Raw genomic sequence first — 27,471 nt, 5'->3', positions numbered from 1 at the left:
TATGTATTTATATATTTCTTATCATTATTTATTACATGTATTTTCATTTTGATTTGTAATTTTATGATTCTTTTACATTGTTCCGTTTAAATATTTTTATAGATGGTCATTTAAAATGATCACCACATATCTTTCCAACTATTATAAATATATTACTTGGAGATTGAATTCAAGTGATGTTAAATTATGAGAGGAAATTGCTTTTGACGTTCGATGAGATGGTCATAGAAAAATTATGTGAGCTGCTTCAAAAAAATTGCTGCAAAAAGTATCTTTGTAAGGTATGACTGCTTTGAATTTGATGACCCTATTAGAGGTTTGATTAGGAACATGAACGGATGATAGAACATATTGTCTACGTAAGTGTAAAGGCATCCATCAAATTATGATAAAATTTTAGGTGTTCTTAGTACATGTTTTAGTAGGTCATTTTATTGGTGGTGCAACTGCTACTTACTTGTGAATATATTTTATGCAGGAAGTTCTAGCATCTTTTTTGAGTGGACGCAATTCATTTGTTTACACAATAAATAAGGAGGACAATATTCAATAGATTTTTATATATTTCACTTATTTCTTATTGTACCATAAAATTTTACCCGTGAGGGTATATAATAACTCATATTTCTTCCTTTTAATTTGTTTGTCTTATATTTTTTTTTAATCCATTTCAAAGAAAAAATGTATCTTTCCCTTTTTACTACATTATAAATATATTTATTATATATATATANAAACTTCCTTAAATTTCTTATCGAATCAAAACGGACAATCAATTTGAAATGGAGGGGGTAGATGAAAGAAAAATATGGAAAGGTGATGCCTTTATATATTAACCCGAAGACATTTTCATGTCTAATTTTGTGATTAATTGATGACAGATACATTTGTGTAAAGTTTTTTTTTGTTATGAATATTTATTAAAAGAATAAAGATTTTTATAGTGAAAAAAGAAACAGAGAAGAAGAGGAAGCAGAGGACGGTGGAGTTGAAAAAGGTAGAAAAACAATACTCTTACATGGATAAGCTTATATTATCTACCCTTTGGAAATTTCTTATGAGATATCATAATTATCCTTAATGCTTTAGGTTTGATGTATTATAACTTTGTAGCTTTTTAAGTCAAACCTGATTGCTTATCAATACTTTTTACGTTTTACTTAATAGTAGATTTTATTAGTTTTTCGATATTACAATATCTACAAATTTATTTTGTGGTTTTAATCTTTTATAGAAAAGTTTGCTTTGTGAGCAAGTTAAAAACTTGTATGTTGGCAAAACTTATGTTATAGATGTTTCGTTGTCAAAGAAAATACTTGTTTCACTTACAGTTGATGAACTTTATAAAAACTTTACATTTATTATCACTTCAGTGGAACTTTTATTTCCATTTAGAAAACATTTGGACACAGATTACAAAAGTTCTTGAATTACCAATCTTAATTACCACGATATCATTTTCTCGTAGGAATTTCTTGAAGGTCATAAATAACTTTTAAATTATGAAAGTACTTCTCCATGATCCTTATGTTGTTACTAACTATAATTAATGGCGACTTTCCTGTCTTTTACGGCAATATTAGTCTATCCAATTGCTTATAGTGACATTCACATATTTATACCTCCTAAATGTCATTTCAAATTTATAATATCAAATAATATTTTACTTATAATTTTTACACTTTATCAGAATTTTCTCATCATAAGTTTTTTATTTGATCACAACTCACAAGTGAAAAAACATGAAATACATAAGGAAACATGTTCTTACCTAACTGGGGAGAAAGTGATAAATCTGAGAATGAATTTTAAACTATTTGTACTTGATGATTCTAACATCATTATTTGCTAAGAAGGTAAAAGAAAAACGGATCAGTTAATTTTTATTCTTATATTTTATTTTTTTATTTTGAAAATATTTTCCTTTCTGATTTTAATTTTTATTCTACTAACATGTGTATTCTCATTTTTCAATAAAAAGATTTTGTATTCTTACCTAAAAGGGGAGAAGATAAAAGGATTGAATTTTTTGTAAAACTATTTATTGGATGATTTCGACATCAATTATTACTAAGAAGGTAAAATAAAATAAATCATTTTACAAAATACATAATTTATTTTGATAAAGAATACACTATTCTTATTTTTAAAATATTAAATTTATTAAGCGTTATTTTCTCTAATCATTTTAAAATACTCTTCATAATATAATTTAAATATATGATAATTTAATTAAAATTGATTAGAGAGGAAATATTGATTCTTTAACAATCGCGCGTAGCGCGGTCAAGTTCCCTAGTTTACATATAAATGGTAATATTTCAAACTTTTGACATTTTTGTTTAACCCACAGACCGATTCTATTCATATTTTTCAAGCCCTATGAATCGGCAAGCTTATTCAGGCCGAACTAAAAAATTTAAAAAATCCTAATCTAGCCTTATCAAATCACGAGTTAGGTCAGATCGGCCCTACGGACCTAGCCCATATTGACAACTCTATTTAAAACATTATCTATCCTTCTTCAAAAATTTGAAAAATATTTTTTATGATTATCAGAATTATAATTATTGATAAATTATCATAATCTTACTTATATGATAAATACGTGATTACAATATTTTTACTAAAAAAGAACGTGTTTTAAAAAATAAAACAATGTAATAATTATTTAAAGAATAACATTTTTAACCCAAAGTCTATTGGAAAAGATACATATTATATCAAATTGTGACACACATACCGTCTCTTTCCTCGAAACGGTAGAAAGATTCTTTCCCCATTTTAACGAAAGGTTCTTTGACCTTATTTCTTTAATTACTCTCTCTCATTATTTATGTGTTTACTTTATATTGATATACTTATTTTTAAATGAAGTGAGTTATTGACATAGTAAATATATTATTTTATTCTTATTTATTATGAAATAAATAATTTAAAATTTTCATATTTTTAAAAAATAAGTATCAAATAATCAGAGAGACATATGAAATATTTTTCACTTAAAACGCTATCCAATGACTATGCTTTTAGAAGGTTCCAACTTCCAATACGTACTCTTGAAAATATGAGAGACGAGAAACTCATTGATTATTTTCAAGAGCCATCTTCTATCATTCGATCGGGGCACCTCAACCTTTTTATGGGCTTGTCGAGGTTGACAGTACTCAACAATTTTATTTTCAATATTTGTTTCGATAACGTGCTAGCTTTTAGTAATTGAATTCATAGCCTTGAATTTAATAGATTGATATTATTAAAAAAAAATTATATCCAAACTCAATTAAGAAAATTTCAAAAAGTTAATTCACGATGGGATATGTTTTGAAGAAAAAGAAAGTAATAGTGTATAATTGCTACAATTAAGAATGTGTAGTTGTGGTGACTAAATAAATAAGCCAAAGAAAATTTCTTCCAGAATATACGTTCAACAAGACCATGTCACTCAGTAAATAATTACTTCCTCCGTCTCAATTGTAAAATAATCTGACATGATAAATAATTTTAAAAAAATTATTAAAACTTATTGTGTAACTATAAATTATTTAATTGGAATAAAAGAAAAAGATATTAAAAGTTTTAGTTATTACTAAATATAAAAATGTGTTTTGTTATTTTTATAGCTAAACTAAAAAGAAAAAATGCGTCAAATACATTAGGATAGAGAAAATACGTACAAACAGTTGATAAACATTTATTTTTATTAATAGTGTAACGAAAATGATAAAGCAATATGCTATAAAATATTAATAGTGTAACGAAAATGTGTACATAGTTAATTAGTGTGTATAGCTTTTAACTCTTTCCATGAAATGCTTCGTGGCCAAGGAAGTACTCCGTCTTATAACATATATTATTTTTGCACTAAATGATTGATCCATGAATATTGGAACGTGTAGAATGCCCAATTTTATAATGAAGATTGAAGCCCTACTTACATGAGAAATTTGTATTGAATGAAAAAGCAAAAGTGATGGGATTAGTTAATAGCTCGAGTTGGAAATTCTTTTCAATTTTTTGTCTTACTTTTTTCCCAAAAAGTTGTGGAAATAAGTCGGAAACGAACATATTGGTTTTATATTTTCATTGGTAATTTACTTGAGTCCCAAGGAATATCCATGTTTTTGGGAAATAATATTCAATTGTAGTGTATGAGTAAAGATTACTGAGTTGGTGCAGTAGATGATATTTTATAAATAAGATTTGGGAATCACATAAAGTTTATCTCACCAAGCTTGTCTAGTGTAACTTACATTTTCTCCATGATTTGCGAGCTATTACACGATAAGTTTATCTTGTGCACAGTAAGTTCCATAAAAATACATTATTGTAGTGAAGTTCCCTTTAAGGGGGCCGCGTTCAACCGGGCACCGGCCAACTTTTTTTGTACTAGTGCCGCACGAAGGGCCTTTGTTTCCCTGCTATATATAGTTGTATAGTTGTATTAAGCCCCATATCATTAACTTCATAATACACTTCTTTTAATTTCTTCATTCAAAATATTGCACACAAACATGGTTGATACATTAACTGAGTTATGCTCCAAACTTGCTGGACTGATGTTCATTTTGGGTACAATTCAGCAACTTGTCCCCCATTCTTTCTACAAGCGCATCAAAACATTGTGGCATCGAATAGAAAATTATTTCTACCCTTATGTCCAAATTACCATCGATGAATACTCCAACGATAAAAGAAATGAAGTTTACTCTCTTGTCAAAGTTTATTTAGGTACTAAGTCCACTAACGATGCAAAGTATCTTAAAGCTGAAATGTTCAAGAAGAGCAAGTTTTTAGCTGTTAGCTTGGACGAAGGAGAAGAGGTAATTGTTGTGCGGAATTCGATATAATACGAGAAAATATGAACGCGAAAAATAAGACAACAGATTTACGTGGTTCACCAATAAATTGGCTACGTCCACGGGGAAGAGGGAGAGCAGTTTTATTATGGAGAGGCAAGAACAGAATTACAGAATAGGGTTTGCCATAGCGTCTATATATAGTGCTAAGCTACGCCCTAACAGGCTTGGGCCCAACATACAGAATTAACAGATAATTAAGGGCCCAATACAATAACATTGTATACCGTCGGGCCGGGGGCGTCTCCGCCCCCCCGGACCCCAGGCCAGGGGGCGCGTCGCCCCCCTGGACCCCCGACTCGCTGACCGGGCAGCGAGACCCCCGTCCTTTCCGTTTGTAACGGGTCCGATTCAAGGCATTCAACAGTAATTGATGAATTCCATGGTGTCAAGCTCAAATGGAACTCTTACACGGAAACATTCCCTGATAATTCTTCAGGGGGCCGTTCTCAACTTCCGATTGAAAAGAAATGTTATACGCTAACTTTCAATAAGAAAAATCAAGAGATGGTCACCGGACAATACTTGAAACATGTGATGGAAGAAGGGAAGGCCATTGAGTTCAAGAACAAGAAGCAGAAGATCTACTCTAACGAAGAGGGGGAGAGGTATTGGTATGGTAAAGGTAAGTACGTATATAGATCATGTGGTAAATGAGTACGTATGTGAAACAACTTGGATGAATTACTAAAAGATTTGTTTCTTTTTTTGTACCATTTATAGGTATGTGGAGGAACATAAATTTCGAGCACCCTGCAACATTTGATACACTGGCTATGGATCCTACGAAGAAGGAAGAAATAATCAATGATCTCGTTGCATTCAGCAAGGGGAAGGACTACCATTCCAAGGTTGGAAAGGCATGGAAGCGTGGCTATCTTCTTTATGGTCCACCAGGGACTGGAAAATCAACTATGATTGCAGCAATTGCGAATTACTTGAACTATGATATTTATGATCTTGAGCTCACCTCAGTTAAGGATAACTCAGAGCTTAAGAAATTGCTCATGGAAACAACAAGCAAGTCCATCATTGTCATTGAAGATATCGATTGTTCTATTGATCTCACAGGCAAGAGAAAGAAGAAAAAGAAAAAGGAAACAACGAATGAGGAGGAGGAAGAAGATTCAGACTCGACTACAGAGAAAAAGAACGACAAGAATGAATCTAGCAAACTTACTCTTTCGGGGCTTCTGAATTTCATAGATGGAATATGGTCAGCTTGTGGTCAAGAGAGAATTATTATATTTACGACTAATCATGTTGACAAACTTGATCCAGCTCTGATACGTAGAGGACGGATGGATATGCACATTGAGATGTCGTATTGCAAATATGAAGCATTCAAAGTGTTGGCTAAGAATTACTTGGGAATTGAAACACATCCTCTGTTTCAAGAGATTCAACGTTTATTAGAGGAAGTAGACGTGAGTCCTTGTGATGTGGCTGAGAACTTGATGCCCAAAAATGCTTCAGGAAACCCTGAGATTTGCTTGGAAAGCTTAGTCAAAGTTTTGAAAAAGGCCAAGAGAAAGGCCAGCTTGAATTCCCAGAAGAACAAAAAATCCTCCACAAAACTAATCAAAACTTATGGCCGTTTCAAAAAGCTCTTTCAATGATGTTTTTACCTTTATTTCTTAACTCTTTTTTCACTTGTTGGGGGTCCGGAGGTAGACTTTTTCCTTGTATACAACAACAATAACGCAACATACCTAGTATGGGTTTCGGAGAGGGTGGAGTGTACGTATACCTTGTCCCTACTACCTTTGTAGGGTAGATAGTAGAGAGGTTGTTTCCGACAATCAGTTCTAGTTCTAGAAAAAATAAGATGTTGTTACGTTGTACTCTTTTCTTTTTGTATTTTCGCACTTGTGTTTGTCTAACCAAACATACTCTTTAAATTATTGCTAAAGCTTTCTCTGTTGATCATTTTTGTCATGTAGAATCATCAGCTGTCACTGTAATGAACAGAAAAGTTTTATTTGGATCATGAACTAATCGTTCAGAAGGCGAAAATCGAGGATAAATAATCAAGGATCCAAAAATTTACTGTACTGAGTTTGCAAGTAAGAAAACAATAAAATCATAAACAACAATGAATCATAATAAACAAAACTGAACACTCCTACATAACAATATAATAAAACTACTAGTACCTAAGATAAAATATGAAAGCATCATCTGAAAAGCTTTTTAAAACGGCCATAAAATTTTGTTAACTTTTTATTCTTCTTTGTTTTTTCTTCCGAATCTTGTTTTTCCTTCTCCCTGGCCTCTTGTATTGCCTTTTCCTTGGAATCTTTCAAAGCCAGAATCAAGTTATTCAAGCAAATCTCAATCCCTCCCGAAGTATTCTTTAGTATCAAGGTCTCCGCGACATCACAAGGACTCATGTTTACTTCCCCTAGTAAAGGTTGAATCTCTTGAAACAGAGGATGTGTATCAATGCCCAAGTAATTCTTAGCCAACACTTTGAATGCTTCGTATCTGCAATACGACATCTCAATGTGCATATCCATGCGTCCTCTACGTATCAAAGCTGGATCAAGTTTGTCCACATGATTAGTGGTAAATATAATAATTCTCTCTTCACCACAAGCTGACCAAATGCCATCAATGAAATTCAACAACCCTGATAGTGTGAGTTTTTTTTTGCCTTCATAGTCTGAGTCAGAGTCTGAGTCTGAATCAGAATCCGAATCTGAATCTGAGTCGGAATCTGAGTCATCCTTCTTATTCTTTTTTGCCTTCTTTCTCTTTCCAGTGAGATCAACAGAACAATCAATGTCTTCAATGACAATAATAGACTTGCTTGTTGTTTCCATGAGCAACTTCTTAAGTCCTAAGTTATCCTTAACAGAAGTTAGCTCAAGATCATAAATATCATAGTTCAAGTAATTTGCAATTGCTGCAATCATAGTTGATTTTCCTGTTCCTGGTGGACCATAAAGAAGATAACCGCGCTTCCACGCCTTTCCAACTTTGGAATAATAATCCTTCCCGTTGGTGAAAGCAATGAGATCGTTGATTATTTCTGCTTTCTTCTTAGGATCCATAGCCAGAGTATCAAAAGTTGCAGGGTGCTCAAAATTGATATGCTTCCACATTGAGTCGAAACACGCCCACCAAGAAGGCATTCTATCGTTACAATAAATCCTCTGCTTCTTATTCTTGAACTCAATTGCCCTGCCTTCTTCGATCACATGTTTCAAGTATTTTCCGATGACAATCTCTCGATGTTGCTTATTGAATGTAATTATGTAACTTTTCTTCTGACTAGGCTGGGTTTTTTTTTTACTCCCTTGAGAATTATCATCGAACGTTTCAATGTGAGAGCGCCAGCAGAATGTAGCTCCTTCGAATTCATCAATGATTTCTTCTCCTTCGTCCAACATAACACAGAAAGACTTGCTGTTTTTGGGTTTTTCAACTTTGAGATACTTAGCACCAGTGTCGACGGACCTGCTACCCAAATAAGTGTCGACATGTCTGTAAACTTGGTTAATTTTTCCATTGGTGAGTTCGTCAATCGTAATCTGAACATGAGGATACAAGTAATTTTCGAGTCGATTCCAGAAGGATTCGATTCGTTTGCAGAGTATTTGAGGGAATAGTTGTTGAATTGTGCCCCATATGAACATTAGTCCAGCAAGCTTCGATCCTACTTCAGTCAATGATGCTCCCATTGTGTTTTCCCTACCTTAATTTTGTGACTTGGTATCCTTGAAGGTGTGTGTATATATAGAGGTCATTGCCCAAGTTCATGTAGAAAAAGGAAATTTATTAGTTTCCCAAGTCGTATTGTAATAGGATTTGAATTATATTCCCGAAAATTATAACTCTTTACATTATTAATATAGTTCAAACTATTATAATTGGTAAGTTTCTAGTTTTATCGTATTCTGTTTTTATAAAATCAAACAAATTGTCTTATATTCCTACTATCATATATTACTAAAAGCATGAACAAAAAAATTGAAAGTTGAATTACGGTTTTACCATTTCTACAAATTAAATTATTATAAAATATTTAAATATTTGATTGTATAAATTTAATTAAATTTTAATGACTTTTAGACTTCCTAAGATTAATTCCTAATTAAATATCTAATTTATTAATATTTATCATCTATAATCTATATGTATATAATAGTTATAATTTTTTTAAAAAAAATCTTTACCTAAATTTCTTTTCTTTCCCTCTTCTTATAACTTTTTCCTTAACCCCTCTCATGAATAATATAATTGATGTGGATAAAGTATTATCCTTTATGATAAATAACGAAATTTAATAATTTAAAGGGTGCAAATCTACAAAATGGAGACGCACATTGATAATGTCCTCTTGATTATTATTAAAGAATGACTCTAGCTTCACAAATTTAATTCATTAATGCTTAATTACATGATAAGAACTTTGTTGTTCTTTTTACATGGTTTGCTAACTTTAATTTTTTTTTATATTCTTCATTTATTTATTATTATTTTCTAATTACTTATTTAACTTTTATACTCTTAATATTCATAACTCTCATCTTTTCATATTCATAACCTCCAAACATTTAAACTAAAACTTTAAGATATCTTTTGATATTCCTTCTATTCTATTTATATAAATTCAACTTCTTTATCTCATGAAACCCCTATGAAGATTATTAGGCTATTATTTTTATTCTATAATAAAGACAGATGATGAAGACTCTTGAATTTTGATAGGATATGAAAGAAGTGGATAAAAACTCAGAGAGTTATGTACTAATTTTATACTTATATTTTCATCTATATACATCAATCTTATAAGAATAATGTCTATATTGTATTTTTACTTAAATATTCTGTTTCTTTTTGTCTTTTTTTCACTCTTTTAGACTTCTTAATTTAGTTTTCTATGAATGTTTTATTGCCGTAAGTCTTTGAATTTTGTAATTGATACATTTTATTATTCATTATAATTATATATATATTTCCATGAGATTTTAGTCATTTTAACGTATCTATAAAAATTTACATGAAACACACGTGCTAAGCACGTCCTCAGAAACTAGTATATATAGAAAGAAGAGGAAAACCTTTTCAACAAGGAAAGAAATTGTCATCGATTCCTAAAATTAGTGCCTTTTCAATTTGGAATCAATTTGTTTACAAAAATTCTAACGTAAATTTAAGAGGAAATACTAAGTTTATTGAGTATTTATGATGTTTTTTTGGAATAAAAAAACTTCTCAAGATATTTTTTCTCTGTTTTTTGAAGTAGAATTTGTACTTGCATGAAAGTAGTTTTTATCATTGTTTCATAACAAAATTGAACATTACTTAATATTCTAAATTGATAGACACCAATGAACCTCAAGAAGGGTCGGCTCGATCTAAGAACCAATTAAGCCCAGTTATATAAAATTTGGGCTTTCAATGATTAGGCTCAGATACCAGAAATTGGTTATCTGATCATGATACGACCCAGATAACTTTAAACTCTTTATTATGAATAAAGAATGAAGGATTATTTCGTGTACATATGACAATATTGCAGCTAAATAATTGATGAAGCAGATAAATGTTGAGTGGCCCATTTATCTGGACAGAAAGTTATAACAAATTGATCGGATGAACAGCTGACTACAGGCGAAGGCGTGTCGAAAGCATAACTAACGTATGAGGGACAAGCTTTCTTGAACAAACTTGAGTACACACTCGGCTTGCATTTTTCAGGACTTCCATATTTGTTCCTACAACAAAACGAGTCGAGATTGAAAGCTAAGCAAGCACTTTTACACGCCACCACTTGTCCTCCATCATTTACAACCTATTAAAAAAATCATAATCAACTACTCGAATTAATAAAAAAATATGTCTATATGAAATGGTCATGCACTTCAACATATTAACGTACCTGAAGCTCAGGTGGACATGTGTTTTTCACGTTTTTGGTGCACCCTCTAATAAGACATTTTGATGATGAAGGCTTATTTGTTACCGAAACAGGAAGGTTATATCCATCAACTAAGCTTACATCGTAGAAACTTGGCTGCTTTTTATCATATTGTATTGTCATTTCTACCAGTGTAGCTGGAGGAAGGCCTATAGTTCCTTCACATTCGAGTTTTCCATCACAATCGCCTGTTTCACAGGCCGGTTTGTGATTGGTGGAAACGTTGAAATTGCAGCCGGTTCGAGCCCAAATGCGTCCACTCCAGTCTCCTGGGGCTCCAATTCGGCGAACTCCGCTGGATGGAAGGTAGAAACCACCGTTAGCTAAAACTGGATGGCCCGTGTTTGGGGCAGTTGCTGGCCAGATAGGGAAGGGGCATTTGTTACTAATATAAATACTGCATCCCTCCACCTCTCTTAGTTTACCTGGAAAAAAATTGTTCCATGTTAAATATATGGTACCGCATAAACTCTGTGTAACAATGGGTGTGTTTGATATGAAAGGATATTTTTTCGTTCGAAAAAAATGTTTTTTCTAAAAAATAAGTGAATTTCTAATTTATTTTGTCATGTTTGGTTAATAAATTGAAAAATATGATTTCCTTATCTAAAATTTTTGAAAGTTCGTGGGCATTTTTGAAAGTTCATTATATTACCTAAAAAAATAGAGAATAACGACAACAAAATCATAACATAAAAATGAGTAATGCATTAATCAATTTGATTTGATTATTTTGAAGTTGTTTTAAATGTTCACAAGCAAAGAATCAAAAGTGCATATTTTAATTAGTTGAAGATTAAATGTGCTTAAGTAGTGAGATGTGGCAAAGACTAAAATACCTGATGTAATGAAGTGGCATATAAAGAAGAGCTGGAGAGCAAAAGATATCCGTGAAAAATTCATCGTAATTTGCATTTTTATTTTTTTTTTGACAAATACAAGGAGCTAAAGAATGTATATATATAATAGCTTGGATATATATATGTTAATTAATTAATAGAAAGTGGTCCAAATCCTTCTTTGATTTTACTTCAAGTTTAACAGCTAGCCTTTATGAAGTAGAAATTAAATAACCTTGACGAAATTAGATGTGTACCTAGCTGTTGGGTATGTAGCAAGAATTGATGGGACTTAGGGGGAAGGAGATGAATTTGAAAAGTTGAGAACTTGAAGAGTTGGGAACTTGAAAAGTCGTCTTATACTTTAATGAAAAGGCGTTTGTCTCTCATCGGTGATGGAAAGAAAAATAGGAGAGTTTAAATACAGAAACACTCCTATTAATTGTTAAAAGGGTTTTAAAGAGGGACCCCCCTCGCGCCATCGTCATCGCTCGTTTCAGCTTCCGCTTCGGCAAATGATCGATTTATTTGAACTTTCTCGTTTTATTTAAATTTCCCGCCTGTTCTGAAAGGTTGCAACTTTCAAGAACAGTCAGTACCATTTGAAAAGTTGCAAACTTTCATTAATGGTCGTGTGAATTCTGAAAGGTTGCACATTTTTCAACACGAAGAACATATTCTTCTTGCCTATAAATACCACGAAATTTCTGATCTTCTTTTTCTGCACACATTTTTCTTCGTGTTGTTTCCTGATGTGGATTGATTCGCTGACAGTAGAGTTTTTGATATCTATACTCTGCTGATTAAGATCATTTTATCCTGGGAGGTTATATTCCAAATCAAACCTCGGATACTAGAGGGGAATAATTTTCTTAAGGAGACACTGTGAGTTTAGTGGACTTGATCTTTTTCCGATTTAAAAGATTTTTTCAAATTCTGGTACGTTCTTACAGATTTTAGTTAAATTTCTGTTCATCTCTCTTACTGGTTTTACAAATTTCAGTTACTTCATGTTTTTGAACAATTTATTAAAATTAGTAATTTCTAATTTTGATAACACAGATCGATTACACTAGCTTGCCTCACCACTTACTTAGTACTATTATTTTTCTTCTAGTTAACATAAAATGAGGTGGCAGATGTAGAATTTAACTAATTAGGTGTAATGATGCACTCAATTTCTTTTAAGAAATAATAATACTTTAAATAAAAGGAGAAGAAATTATATTGAGTAGCTTTTAAACTACAAATAGAATGTCAAATAAGTTATGTTCTTTAATTCATCCACATCTTCTTCCACTTTTCCCGTGGTAGGTCAAGAATCAAGAAAAGATTATAGTACATGGTGAAAAGAATCCCAAGGCAGGCCGATGGAAAATAATCTCTCTATCGAATCAGTAATATCTTTATCAAGCAGGCTATAGATTAAGTCTAAATATACTTTATTCTTACTCGTCCGAGGATCACAATAACTATGTTACTGTTATTGTCAAAACTGTTGAGTTTTATTTGCCCTAAATTTCTTACCATAAATAGGTTTTCCTTTTAGGAAAAGGTTTTGGATTGACTAATCATTTTCTTGAAGGAAAAGGTTTAGGACTCTATAATAGAGGAATATTCCTTCTAACTTAATCAGCATTCATAATGTAGTCTTAAGGGTTTTGAGAGTTTTGGTTAGGGGGAGAATTTATGGGTCACAAGCTTGATACGTTATCACTTGTGTGAACCTCCCATGTATTTCGAGTGAATTGGTTGAGGTTGTTTCTCTCTGTATTTTGTACTCTCATATTTATAGTGGATTGCTCATCTCCTTTGTGAACGTAGGTCGATTGACCGAACCACGTTAAATCTTTGTGTCTTTTGGCATATTTCTCGTTGTCTTCTTACTCGTGGTCTTTCGAGGTTTGCTTTGCTAGCTTCCGCATTTACACCTACTTATTTCCGGTCCTAACAAAAACCACCACGAAAACCTTTGTGTACCAAAATTATTTTGCAACTTATAAAATGGACAAGTTTATCTATTTTCTGTTTAATTTTCAACTTTTTCTTTTCCATTGCGTAACAAAACTAAGTATCTTGCAATTCATTTTGAATTGTAGATGGATTTTATCCTTGCATACCTAATTAATACCACTGATCGATCAATTTGCTTATCCCTTTATTATTAACAACTAACGGTGAGTAAAACAACAGTTGTGTTGTGGCGCATCCACAAGTTGGAACTTTGTAACCTCTGTTATATAAATAAAAAATAAAGCTCTGCTCCTTTTAAACAAAAATAAAAAATAAAAAAATGAAAAATATTCCTGTATTTCTTTTTTGTAGCCTGCCATATTTTCTTGTATTATTTCTCTGATTCATTTTTATTTATTACTACTATTTATAAAGCAAAAATTAATTGAAGAAATTGGATGAATGAATGTCGATTGGATTGATTCCAAAGACATTTACAAAAGTTAATTAATTAGATTTGTCTCATTTGTAAGTAGAAATTATGATTTAAGTTATATACATTAATATTGGTAAAGATTCATTTATGATACCATAAGTGAAATTTAACATCTTATAATATGTTAATTATAGTTACTAATTTCTTATCGGACTACAATTAATGTTTATCAAGTGCTTAATTAAGAGTTCTCTAATTACATAACAAGTGACGTGAATGTTAACATATATTTTACACCATTAACACATAAACCATACACTCATAAAATGACTATAGATTTTTCCAAAAAAAAAAAAAAACTACTCCGTTTGTCCATAAAATATGGTTAGTTTTTTAATTATCTATATTCAAATAATATTCAAGTTCCATAAAGTGATACACATCAATTTTTGGTTGAAATTTTAGTTCTATTCACAAAAGCTTCAAATTATATACATATCCCCAAACACAACTTTAAATTCTGAAAACTATTTTTCAACAAAATTCAAAAACTTATATAAAAGAAGTTTATAGAAAGAGTGGTTTATATTATTAATGAAATCACGAGAGATGTGTGTGTATTACCTTACCTCCTATATTATTATTATTTTTTGTATTCCGGAGCAGCGGGAAAAGATATAGAATCTCATTATATTACTTCAAAGTTCAAATAATTGAGCATTCAATTTTATATTATTATTTACCTCTTAAAGTATTGTTTAACATGTGTCATGTGGAAATGAATTGACTCCCTTCTCATTTACTTCCTTACCAACCAAATGAAAATGTATCTTACTAGCTTTTACTTAATACCACCTCTTCTTTGTACCACTTTTTTACATATTAATTGGAGTGTATATATTGTTTATAGTAAGAAGTGAAAGACATGGACTTTCTATTTCTAGACATGCATGAGAGAATATATATTTTGAGAAAATAGTTTAAACAGATATTAGGAATTAGGAAATGAAGATGCTTTTTTTATAAAAAAAAAAAGTTGTACAAAACTACGAATAATTGAAATTCAAATTATATTATCAATTACTTTTGTAATTGGCGGAGCCACATTGTCCCCTTGGGCGAAAAATTATATCATGTTTATATGGTTAAAATAATTCTTTTAGGTATATATTGTAGATGTCGAACCCCTTTCGGCTACTTCATATGTCTATTTCTTCAATTTTTGAACCTCCTTATTGATAAATCTGACTCTACCACTAGACTGAGTTTTGTTCATATATATACAATTTAATTATTCAATAAAGAGAAGATTCTGATAACCTCTTTGCGCTTCCTGACTCCGCCTCTCCATACACCTAATGTATGGACCACTATACAGTGCTGAAGTTGATTGATCTGCCTTCTAATTAGCAGTGTGCAAATAAGGATATTCGTTCATCAAACCATGTCAATTTACTATGATTTATTAATAATTGAGGCTAAAAATTATGGATCGAGTCTGAACAAATATTTTTCGTATAAATGCCCTCTATCCCCTTTCTCTTCTAGGACGAGACTCAAAATTATATCTCTGTGACAATACGTACATTTAGTATGAATGCATGTGTTTAATTTTACTATGTTCGATAAATTTCATTCAGCGTTCGTACTGTTAACTAAAGCTACACTGCCACAAAACGACTCATGTAAATTGTACAGTAATATAATAATTAAAGTGGGGCTGATATTTGATGCTTCAACTAATTTCTAACTTAACTTGTTTAATTAATTGTACTAGTAAGAGCTAGCTAGTAGTATAGTTATTAAGGTTATAGTTATTATTATTAAATAAATATCTGTCTGTTAGGAGCAGCAAAGCCTAGTGGATCCATCTCCTTATAGCATCAGCGCCGTTTGACTCCCAATTAAACCAATCATTAATTCAATGCGCGTCTTCACTCTTTGCTTCATAACATCTCTTTTATCAATACATTCAAAATTGATAACTAAACTTTCCCATCTCAATTTATCTTATCTGACACCAGTTGAATTTTGAAAGTTAGACAAATTTTCTTTTAACGGTAAATTCTTTATATGCCTTTGAAAATACTTTACATATTAATTATTATAACTTTAAAATATAAGTCCTATTTTTAAAATTCTAACTCAAAATTGAGAAATTAATTCTCGATATTCAAACGGCACCACATTAGTTGGAGCAAGGGAGTAGCTTTTATTGTTGACAACCTAACCATTTTATCATTCTTTTGCTTGGGTGTTTTACCGTTTACTATTTTGTATATTAATGTAATAGTAAGAAATATTAAAGTTAATAGACTGATTTCACAAGTTAAATATCGGAACAAACAAGTAATGTTTTGAGCATATTAGGAACATGTGAATTTAAAAATTGTATCAAATGAATAGGTAAATATTTGTATTCACTTTGTAGCCTGACCAATGGCATTAGAATGGAAATTAAGACCATTGAATCTGAACATGGGACTTTTTTTCTTGGTTCATGCGGAAGACTTGTCGTCCGTTTGTCGATAAATTCCAAGAAATATTTAAATTTTAAAGGACTCAAATTATCTTTGACAAAATAAACCGAAACCCAAACTGTTATGCAAATAATCAGGTGTCATGCGAAAACAAACAAAATCAATCTCGAAATATCATGAGTAAATAGACAAATGAAAAATATAATAAAAAAATATCATAATATTTATAATTTTGCACCATTTAACAAAATTACAAAAATTCCTCTCTGATGCATCCATCGCTTCTCAGATACATCTTATGTATCATCTGCAATGTATTAGACAACAAAAGAATATATCTGAGAGTACTAAAATCTGAAAATTTTATAATTAGAAAAACTTATGTAATATGATATAATTGACTATGAGATTTTGGTAATTTATTAAAAAAAAAAAAAGACCCAATAGAAATTGAAGAAGGCCTGATTGGCCCACATTGGTCTTAATGTGCAACAAAGAGTGACAGACTTATTATAGGTCATATGGCATTAAAAATTGTGAGTTGGATATATTTATAGTAAAAAGATGTGCTAGGCTTTTGTAATCCCTGTTACTCCCAACACAAAACACATAAATGACTCTAATATTAAATAGAGTGGGTGTATATATAACTATAACTTATAACTGGTGTTCTATATATTTTGTCTCTAAGCTGTTTGATTTCTAGGATATTGTAAAATACATTCAAATTTGAGTACCTTTTTTGAGTTTCTCTTTTGACTACCTCGGCGTCAACAAAAACCCCATTTGACCATCTTTCATTTTCTTTAAACCCCAAATCTCAGCTCTTTCAGGCATTTTATCAAACACCTTTCATTCATGATGAATAGAGAAGCCAATAATAGTATAGACACTGATGCCACTTCTCTTAAGGTCAGTTTTCAAGAACTTAGTGTTAGCAATACTAATAGTACTAGCATTGAACTTTGTAGCACTAGTTTTACCTTGTCTGAGAATAATAGTGTAGGAAGTAAGTTGAGTGATGGTGGTTTTGAGGGAAAAGGGATGGATTCTTTGAATGTTGAAATTGACAAGAATGTGGAATTTGTTGAGAGTGAGAATACTAGTTTTAGTTCAGTTAGTTATTGTAACAGTGCTGACCCGAATGAGGTTAGTTATAGGGGGGTTTGTCCATCGAAACCTCACAAGGGTAACGATATTCGGTGGGATGCAATACAATGTGTGAAGGGGAAAGATGGGGAGTTGGGTTTGGCACATTTTAGGCTTTTGAAAAAATTGGGATTTGGCGATATTGGGAGCGTTTATTTGGCGGAGTTAAGAGGGATGGGATGCTTGTTTGCAATGAAGGTTATGGATAAAGGGATGTTAGCTGGGAGGAAAAAGGTGGTGAGAGCTCAAACTGAGAGGGAAATTTTGGGTTTGTTGGACCATCCATTCCTACCAACCCTTTATTCGCATTTTGAAACGGACAAGTTTTCGTGCTTGTTGATGGAGTTCTGCAGTGGCGGAGATCTTCATTTGCTCAGGCAGCGCCAGCCCGGGAAGCATTTTACAGAACAAGCAGCAAGGTCTGTCTTTTATACTATGTTCTGTTTTTCAACTGGTGTGGTTTGGCAATTTTACTGCATATGTACTAAAGTTTTCAATTTATATGTTTCAGTAGTTAAGAGATGAATAGTCTCTTTCATCTCTAACTCATTAGCTATCAAAAGATATAATTGCTTCTTTGTTTGAAGTAGCGCCACTGGTGTCTTTGATTAAGTGTATTATGTTGCTAGAGGCTGTTTGATAAATGTAAACCCCTGCTGCTAGTCACTTCATCACCCATCTGGCTAGCTGGTTTTTCTCGAATTTCCTGTGTAGCGTGTGTGAGGAATATTTATGGTGATTACTCATCGTATCTCAATCCCCAGTATTAACACCCCCACTATTCACTTTGCTTTCATGAATCCATGATTCCAATTTGAAATGTAGAAAATTGCAATTTACTCGAACTATTTAAGCATGATCTATTCTAACTTGGCGCTAGGCCTTTTTTGTCTTTATTTTTGATAAATAATTTGAATCTTAATGCCGAGCAATAGTGTATATTATTTGGCCTTAGTTTTGGTTTGGAACTTTCAATATCTCCTGTGTAAAATTTTGAAGATTATTAAAGAGTTTGTTTCCTTTTTTGAGTGGCAGGTTTTATGCTTCAGAGGTGTTGCTTGCCCTCGAGTATTTACACATGATGGGAGTTATATACAGAGATCTAAAGCCTGAAAATGTGTTGGTGAGGGAAGATGGCCATATAATGTTGTCGGATTTTGATCTATCATTGAGATGTTGTGTCAATCCTACCCTTGTTAGATCAAGTGATGAACCTTCTTGTGCTATCTCTGCATATTGTATCCAGCCATCTTGCATTGATCCAGCATGCAAATTACCTGTTTGTGTGGAGCCTTCTTGCTTTCAACCTTCATGTTTTAAGCCTCGACTCTTCAACAATAAAACAACGAAAACAAGGGGTGATCGTGCAACCATGATTTCTTCTGATTCACTGCCCGTGCTGGTTGCAGAGCCAACTACAGCTCGGTCCATGTCCTTTGTTGGAACCCATGAATATTTAGCCCCAGAGATAATAAGAGGAGATGGTCATGGTAGTGCTGTTGATTGGTGGACATTTGGGATATTTCTGTACGAGTTACTACATGGGAAGACACCATTTAAAGGCAATGGAAATAGAGAGACATTGTTTAACGTTGTTGGTCAACCTCTTAAATTTCCCGAGGGATCCACAGTTAGTTTTGCTGCAAAGGATTTGATCCGAGGTCTACTTGTGAAGGATCCTCAAAAAAGATTAGGATTTAAACGAGGTGCCACGGAGATAAAACAACATCCTTTCTTTGAAAACGTTAACTGGGCTCTCATCCGAAGCACTCATCCTCCAGAGATCCCTAAACCAGTTGATCTTACATTTTTTAAACAATCGTCTAAAGCTGCTTCTGATTCTGATAGGTCATCATCTGGTCCTTATTTAGATTTTGAATTTTTCTAAATAAATTTTTGGAGGGTGAATTTGTAGGTGACACTTTGATTTTGCTAAAGAAATATTTATTTTAACTTTACAATTATCTTTTACTAAATGTTTAATATAGTACTAGAGAATCCAGAGTATACATGTAGCAGTTCTCTCACCAACTTTCTTCTTTTAACTGTTTTTCTATAGAAACTTACAAAAAGATTAAGGCATTGGAATCTCCTGAAAATGGGGTTTCCTTTTCATGTCAATACTTTCAGAAAAAGTGAAAGGAATATAAAAGTAGCAGAATAAATACCTTTTCTTTTATTCTGTTAATTAGATACTTCGTTTGAGGTGTTTTAACCACTTTCCAGGACACCCTTTTACAGAGCACAAGACAAAGACATGACAAGAACTTTTCCTATAAAAACTTCCTTCTCCTCTTGTTTCTAAAGCAACTTTAACATGTGGACCACCAAAACACGTGGTGGTGCAGTAGATGGAGTTGTTCCTTTCTTTATCAAAAATTTCTAAGAAAGAGTCCGCCACAAATTTGAATTAGTCAAGCGCAGATGGAAACCAAAATAACTTAACATTAGCGTTACATGTTTTGTGTAGTTAGTGTCGTTTTCTAGCTAATACTATATGTCAGTGTTGCTTTGCCTGGACATGCTAGCTACAAGGTTTTGTTTATTTTGGATATTTTTCTTTCCAAAAACTGATGGAAGAAAAATGTATTTGTTTTGGTTATTGGGTTAGTAATATTGTTATAAGATGCGTTTGGCTTTTTCCTCAAAAACAGTAAATTATCTTGAGTTGGATGCCGACATTCTGTTCAGGGTTGTGCAGTCTAGGTACCGGATTAAAGTGGAACCAATTTCTTTCTTCAATGTGCAGACGAATCATCATACACACTCTTTTCTCCAAAATGCATTTTCTTAGATATACATGGAACAAGGGAATGACACAGCGCTTCTGTTTGATCGTACATTTTTAAAGTTAAGAAATTTAATAATTTGAGATTTTAAAGTGGTAAGTGAAGATCCAAAAACTTGAAAATATTTGAAGGTTTGATTTTCAAAATATGATCAACTTCACGGTCAAACAAATATTTAATGATACGTGCGTAAGTAGTATTTGATTTCAGAGAGACATTAATGCATGTTGATTTTGGACCTCCTTCTAAATAAACTTACATTTCACCATTCAAAAGCTAAATTTGAGATACAATGAATCCTTTCATAGATGAACTTAGCATTGCCTGCAACCTGTTACCTCTTGTCTTCTGTTGGATTATATCAGCCAAACATTTATTAAGATATGGCAACGCCCAAGCTGCTATCTGCCCGCTATCGCACATTCATTCTAAAAGTTAGTTTATGAGATGAATGGTAACAGATTACTTATAAAACTCACTACACCACACGTGTCATCTCATAATTATATATTCAAGAAAAAATAAGGGACATTTTCTATTAAAACTAATGTTAGGTAATATAATTAGGGTCCATTAAGTATAAGATTTAAGTATTTTTAAGTCGAAAATTAACGTTAATAAATACATGTTCTAATAAGATGGGGAAATCTTTTTCATTTAAAAATGTATACTTATTGGTAGAGAGTTTCAGATAAAATGAAGAAAGAAAACAATGCATTTTGTTTTAAGGCCGGAAGCAGACAAATACTGGCGAGTTCGTCAAAGATGGTTATCGAATATGGAGTACAAATAGTCAATTCTTCAACTACTACTTTATTTATAGCATCTCATTAAGATGGAGGTTTCAACAATATTGTGCCTCTCCTTGGAGTATTTGCTACCAAAATAAAATGTTCATCTCATTTTCTTATAGAAAAAAAGAAGTTGAAATGACTTTAGTTAATCTATAGAATTAAATTAAAAATATATTTTTTTTATTCTTAAAAATTGAACATCTATTTTTAATACATTGAACAGAGAATGTGAGTAATTACTAGTTGGAGACGTGCACTTTGATTAAAAAAAAATTCAAGAGTCAACCATGTTAATTTTTACCTGTATTTTAGAATTTGTATTTTTTTATTATATTAATATTTAAAAAATTCAATTATATTTTTCATACGTTAATCTAATTGAATTTTGAGAAGCGAAATATAACTTGCGTATGAAAAAGTGACATTAACCATCTCGGAAATTTCAAAGGTGAAAACCATTTAGGAACTCACGCTAAATGTTTGTCCTCATATGGAACGCAAGCTTGTTTTTACCGTAACAAACTTGTATATATATATCTAAGCTGCAAGAAAGTCAATCCAACTTAACACTCTCTAATTAATTAGTTACCAAAACTTTAACACAAACTCAAAGCCAATGGCTAAAAAAGATTCAAAAAAGTTTCCAACAATTCAACAATGTGAATCAAAGGGACGTGAAGATCAAACAGTAGTAGCAGACATGGATGGAACATTACTAGTTGGACGCAGCTCTTTTCCTTATTTTGCACTTGTTGCTTTTGAAGTTGGTGGTATTTCTAGGCTTATTTTTTTAATCTTAGCATCTCCGTTGGCTGGCTTTTTATACTATTTCATCTCTGAATCCGCGGGGATTAGAGTCCTGGTCTTTGCAACATTTTTTGGTATGAAAGTATCTGATATAGAATCCGTGGCACGAGCTGTTCTACCAAAGTTTTATTCGAGCGATTTGCATCCTGAGACATGGCGTGTTTTTTCATCATGTGGGAAAAGGTGTGTTCTTACCGCGAATCCTAGGGTTATGGTTGAACCATTTTTGAAGGAATATTTAAGTGTTGATATTGTTATTGGGACAGAAATATGTACATATAAAGGAAGAGCTACTGGATTTGTTAATGAATGTGGAGTTCTTGTTGGTGATAACAAGGCTAAGGCACTTCAAAAGGCTTTTGGTTCTAAATTTGCACCTCACATTGGACTTGGTGATCGCAAAACTGATTTTCCATTCATGAATTTATGCAAGGTTTGTTAATTTTCTCTGATATTCTTTTCGTTTTAGTCTATTCTTAATTAAGTGATACGTTTTTATATTATTTAAAAAAAAAAAACTTATTATATCCTTTATGGCATGCTCTTGTTTTCATAGAATTGGCATGCATATGTAATGCAATAGTTTTTCAATTTCAAATTTGTGTCCAATCATTCATAAATCATTCAGTGTGAAATAGTAAGTTTTTCAATGCATCAGTGTGTGGTGTAAAACATTTTAAACACAAAAAGTCACAACAAGGTAAGTAGTAGTTATTAGGTAAACTTTTATGAGTAGTATTCTTTCCGGTCAAACATATATTATGCAAAAGGATGATATTGATAAATTATTTTTTAATTAGTATCAGTTATTAATTTACATCTTAAAATTTCATTTATGGTGGATTGAAGGGAGTATTATTTTGATGAAAGTGGTACTGCCCTCCTTTTGTTCTTTTTTACTTGTCAATCATCAATTTTCCTCTAATCTCAAGACGACATTGATTATTAGTTCTACTTTTAAAAAAATGATTTCTAATATTCCAATAAGTTTGAGAAATGATTACTTGATGATAAGTAAGAATGAATTCTCTCGTAATTGAGATAAAGCTGATAGATAAAAGAAAACAAGTTTATTTTCACTGTATAAGATTAGGTAAAAGGAAACAAAAAAGAGTAATTTGTTTATTTATATCAAATTACACTAATACCAATACTAATTGTGATAGAATAATAAGTACTCTTTCATATTTAATCAAAAATTTTAAATTCAAAATAACTATTAACATAAAAAATTCACATTATCGATGATCGAAAATAATATAAATCTTCTCTTATTACTTTTTGCAGGAAAGTTACATAGTACCACCTGACCCCGATATGAAGCCCATGGGCCAAGATAAGTTACCAAAGCCCATTGTTTTTCATGATGGCAGACTTGTTCAAAAACCAAGCCCTTTAATGGCACTCATGATTATTCTTTGGATCCCTGTTGGTTTCCTCTTAGCATGCTTACGCATAGCTGCGGGTGCGCTCTTACCGATGCCTTTAGTCTATTACGCCTTTTGGACCCTTGGGGTTCGAGTCATAATCAAAGGGAACCCACCTCTTCCAGCCCGAAAATCCACGGGCCGAACCGGTGTCCTATTTATTTGCTCTCATCGAACCCTTCTTGACCCAATTTTCCTCTCAACGGCCCTTGGTAGGCCCATCCCTGCGGTCACTTACTCCTTGTCACGACTCTCTGAGATTATTTCACCTATTAAAACGGTCCGTCTTAGTCGTGACCGTATAACGGACGCTAACATGATCAAAAAGCTCTTACAAGAAGGTGATTTGGTTATATGTCCCGAAGGAACAACATGTAGAGAACCATTTCTACTGAGATTTTCGGCGTTATTCGCGGAGTTGACGAACGAGCTTGTCCCCGTGGCGATGTGTAATAAAATGAGCATGTTCCATGGCACGACGGCTAGGGGTTGGAAAGGAATGGACCCTTTTTATTTCTTCATGAATCCTAGCCCATCATATGAGGTGAATTTTTTGAACAAATGGCCATATGAATTGACTTGTAAAGCTGGAAAATCAAGCCATGATGTGGCAAATTATATACAGAGGACGATCGCCGCAACGTTATCGTATGAGTGCACCAATTTTACAAGGAAGGATAAGTACATGGCTTTGGCTGGAAATGATGGAACAGTGACTACAAAATCTGAATTTGCAAGCAAGAAAGTAACGACGGGCTGCTAATAACAGAGAAAAAAGTTCATGATTTGTTGTTTTTTCCAAATTTTATAGGCATTAGTACTTTATAGAAAATCGAAATAAACTAGTAGTATATAGTGGTTGTCTTAATATAAGGACGGGTAAATTACCTCATGAATGTGTAAAAGTTTTAAATAGATGTACATAAATTATGTTATACCGTTTCATCACATCACAAGAAAATCTTTTAAAATCACCAAAACACAATTTTCGGAATCAAATTTCACCGATCAGTCAATTACAATTTCTTTTACTAGGGTAATTAATTCACAGTGTTAGGTCCAATAAATCCACTATATCATCCACGCCGGTAGTGTATTTATTGCTTGAAAAAAAAATGAAAAAAGGAGTTACCTCCTCTTCCTTACAATACTTTACTTTATAAAATTAATAAATAATTTTTTATTTAATTTTATCATAATTATAATAAATTCTGTATTATATATTTTAAAATATTGTATTTATTATATTTAAAAAATAATATTTTTTTTGTTTAGAAGTTTTTAAAAAATATATAAAATCAATATATAGAATAAATATATTTGGCCAGAGTTAATACTAATTTAAGTAATATTTGACTGTTTGCAATTTGCAGTATAAAAAACTTAAATATTTTTTTCCAAAAAAAAAAATGAAGTCAGTGGTAGGCATGAAGTATTTTCCATTTTTATGTTCAATGTCATCTACCAAAAAAAGTAATCTCCTTTTTTTCACATTGTACTCTGGCAATAAAAGAAACTTACGTTAATCTAATAACAGAAAATTAAAGTAATCCACGAAAGATTTCTCCAATGAAAACTAATTTACTTTTGAGTTAGATTTGTCATATGAGTTAACTATTTCGCAAAATCACTTTTCTTATTGAAAAAAATTGAAATGATGACTTGGTGTAACACTCTGTGTTGTTCGATGGATTGTTGTCTTCATGTTATTCTTCTATTCTCACTCTGTTTCATTGCAGTTTTTCCTCATCTATCTCATTCTTCACCTCAATTTTCCTTATGGAATGGCAATAAAGAAATGTACTGATTCTATCTCCAGTTTCCCTCTTCATCTTTTACTGATTACAGCTTTGATGAATGCTTTTTTTTTTCCTTATAGAAAAACGTCGATTTTGAAATTGACGACTAATTCCTTGTCGACTCCAATTGATCCAACAAGGGTAACTCAAATTTCATGGCACCCCAGGTTTGTTTATATAAATTACATGTGGCTGATTTCCTGAGAATTGCGAAGAATGAAGATTTATGTTATGGAGCCCTGATAATGATTTTGAATTTATGCAGAGTTTTTATATATAGGAATTTTTTGACAAATGAAGAGTGTGATCATTTCATCTCTCTGGTTAGCCTTTTTTTTAACTCTGTTCCCTCTCTTTCGTTCTGAAATGTGGGAGTTTTAGTTAATGCAAGTAAAGGTCATTTTGCGTAGCGAAAAGAGAAAATAATTTCTTATAAACATTGTACTATTACTTTAAGTCGAGGGTCTCTCTGAAATATCCTGTCTACGTTTTTACAAGTTCTGCTTACGCACTATTCTCTCTAGACCATATATCATTGGAATTTGGATGTAAAGTTAGTGTCTTCTATATGTATATATATATATTCAAGCCCTAATCATCTCGAAACTATTTCACTTCTGAAATTTTTTGCCTTTGAATCATATTGGCTTTGGTGAAATCTGTACGAGAAGGCTAAAGATCATCTGGAGAAATCCATGGTGACTGACCTTGAAACAGGGAAGAGCATAGAGAGTGAATATCGGACAAGTAGTGGCACGTTTCTCAACAAAGCTCAGGTTCATGAGCTATACCCTTTTCTATGCTGCAATTTCATTTTCAACTACTTTATTAGTGTTGAAACTTTTGTTGTCTTTATGAAAGGATGAAATTGTTGCTAATGTGGAAGCCAGAATAGCTGCCTGGACATTTCTCCCTGAAGGTACTTTTTAGTACTACCTCTATGACAATGATAGGATTCATCTCTATAAATTCTTATCTTTACGCGAACTTGTCAATCAGAGAATGGAGAACCAATGCAGATATTGCATTACGAACATGGGCAAAAATACGAGCCACATTTTGATTATTTTACGGACAAAATTAATAAAGAGATAGGCGGTCATCGTATAGCTACTCTCCTTATGTATTTGTCAGATGTTGATAAGGGTGGAGAAACAGTTTTTCCTAGATCAGAGGTATTTCCAATTTTGTATGATTTTCCTGTTTTTTCGCTTCAACTACTTGAGACTATTTAATTTTCCTTTCTTCTAAAACTACAGGCTGCAGATTCTCAGCCAAAGGGTGATGATTGGTCTAATTGTGCTAAAGATGGCTATGCAGGTACCGTGAATTTTAATGTAAAGTCTGTAGAGTGTCCATCAGCATATTCATTGAAATTGTAGTGAATTTCAGTATAGATTTGTGTTCGATATTGAAAACACTAGATTCAGTTGAACCTACTGAAATACAAAGTGTCACAAATTAAGTGAGACTAGACTTATTCTGAACATAACTTTGCAGTAAAACCAAGGAAAGGCGATGCGTTGTTGTTTTTCAATCTACATATTAATGCAACAACTGATCGTTTGAGCTTGCACGGAAGTTGCCCAGTGATTGAAGGTGAGAAGTGGTCTGCTACAAAGTGGATTCATATAAGGTCCTATGACAGTATTCCATCAGCTGAGAAGTGTATCGATGCGCATCCTGATTGCTCCAGTTGGGCTGCTACTGGTGAATGTGATGAAAATCCGTTATATATGGTTGGCACTGAACAATATGTAGGTCATTGCAGGAAGAGCTGTAATGTTTGTTCATGATAGAAAATTAGAAATCTATACATGCATTTTCTGCATCTTTTAGCACAACACATCCTAAATTAATGTGTATCATGACATATAACTAAAGCTAAATGCAATTGTGCACTTGAATGAACCAGGGCAGCTCAACGCCTTTTAAAAATGCTCCAAAGGAATAAATTATATTGTGTATTTTTTTTTAGTTTGTTTCGAAACCTTAAAAAATGTTCTCTTTTTTTTCAATTTTTGAATTTAAGCTTAAAATCACAAGATTAAAAAAACAATTTGGTATATTATAAAAAAAAAAATTAAAAAACTAGGCTTCCAATTTATTTTTGGTTTTAAGCTACTAATTAAAGCCGTTACTTGTCACGGGTCTCGCTCGCTAGTTAGAATTATGGGAAGCATCAACATTCTTAATACACATCACTTTTG

The 27,471-nt window shown here is 32.2% G+C and overlaps 6 protein-coding genes across 6 annotated transcripts; 4 read left to right on the top strand and 2 right to left on the bottom strand.

The window, feature by feature from the left end:
• Window positions 1-4,215: 4,215 nt before the first annotated feature.
• LOC107010749 (AAA-ATPase At3g28510-like) lies at window positions 4,216-6,781 on the top strand. The gene is made up of 4 exons (XM_015210034.2): window positions 4,216-4,823; window position 4,979; window positions 5,227-5,484; window positions 5,583-6,781. Exons 1-4 carry the CDS (start codon window positions 4,515-4,517, stop codon window positions 6,476-6,478), a joined length of 1,464 nt encoding a protein of 487 aa, XP_015065520.1. The 5' UTR covers window positions 4,216-4,514; the 3' UTR covers window positions 6,479-6,781.
• Window positions 6,782-7,036: 255 nt separating this feature from the next.
• Window positions 7,037-8,550, bottom strand: LOC107010159 (AAA-ATPase At3g28610-like). The gene has a single exon (XM_015209407.2). It carries the CDS (start codon window positions 8,543-8,545, stop codon window positions 7,037-7,039), a length of 1,509 nt encoding a protein of 502 aa, XP_015064893.1. The 5' UTR covers window positions 8,546-8,550.
• A 1,733-nt stretch (window positions 8,551-10,283) lies between these two features.
• LOC107010351 (thaumatin-like protein) lies at window positions 10,284-11,723 on the bottom strand. The gene is made up of 3 exons (XM_015209629.2): window positions 11,628-11,723; window positions 10,750-11,213; window positions 10,284-10,662 (listed from the first exon to the last, which is right to left on the bottom strand). Exons 1-3 carry the CDS (start codon window positions 11,701-11,703, stop codon window positions 10,390-10,392), a joined length of 813 nt encoding a protein of 270 aa, XP_015065115.1. The 5' UTR covers window positions 11,704-11,723; the 3' UTR covers window positions 10,284-10,389.
• Window positions 11,724-17,061: 5,338 nt separating this feature from the next.
• Window positions 17,062-19,672, top strand: LOC107009196 (serine/threonine-protein kinase D6PKL2). Its single transcript, XM_015208486.2, has 2 exons — window positions 17,062-18,064; window positions 18,681-19,672. The coding sequence occupies exons 1-2, from the start codon at window positions 17,355-17,357 to the stop codon at window positions 19,531-19,533; spliced, it is 1,563 nt and encodes a 520-aa protein (XP_015063972.1). The 5' UTR covers window positions 17,062-17,354; the 3' UTR covers window positions 19,534-19,672.
• Window positions 19,673-21,823: 2,151 nt separating this feature from the next.
• On the top strand, window positions 21,824-24,344 carry LOC107009197 (glycerol-3-phosphate 2-O-acyltransferase 6-like). Its single transcript, XM_015208487.2, has 2 exons — window positions 21,824-22,468; window positions 23,323-24,344. Exons 1-2 carry the CDS (start codon window positions 21,845-21,847, stop codon window positions 24,223-24,225), a joined length of 1,527 nt encoding a protein of 508 aa, XP_015063973.1. The 5' UTR covers window positions 21,824-21,844; the 3' UTR covers window positions 24,226-24,344.
• A 721-nt stretch (window positions 24,345-25,065) lies between these two features.
• Window positions 25,066-27,203, top strand: LOC107009198 (probable prolyl 4-hydroxylase 6). Its single transcript, XM_015208488.2, has 8 exons — window positions 25,066-25,262; window positions 25,342-25,428; window positions 25,527-25,584; window positions 25,933-26,037; window positions 26,123-26,180; window positions 26,261-26,436; window positions 26,521-26,581; window positions 26,762-27,203. The coding sequence occupies exons 1-8, from the start codon at window positions 25,117-25,119 to the stop codon at window positions 27,055-27,057; spliced, it is 987 nt and encodes a 328-aa protein (XP_015063974.1). The 5' UTR covers window positions 25,066-25,116; the 3' UTR covers window positions 27,058-27,203.
• Window positions 27,204-27,471: the final 268 nt, after the last annotated feature.

The sequence above is a fragment of the Solanum pennellii genome, chromosome 2 (genome assembly GCF_001406875.1).
Source record: "Solanum pennellii chromosome 2, SPENNV200".
In the NCBI taxonomy this organism is placed as follows: Eukaryota; Viridiplantae; Streptophyta; class Magnoliopsida; order Solanales; family Solanaceae; genus Solanum; species Solanum pennellii.
The sequence above is the reverse complement of the archived record's forward strand: the minus strand, read 5'-3'. Positions and strand labels throughout refer to the sequence as shown.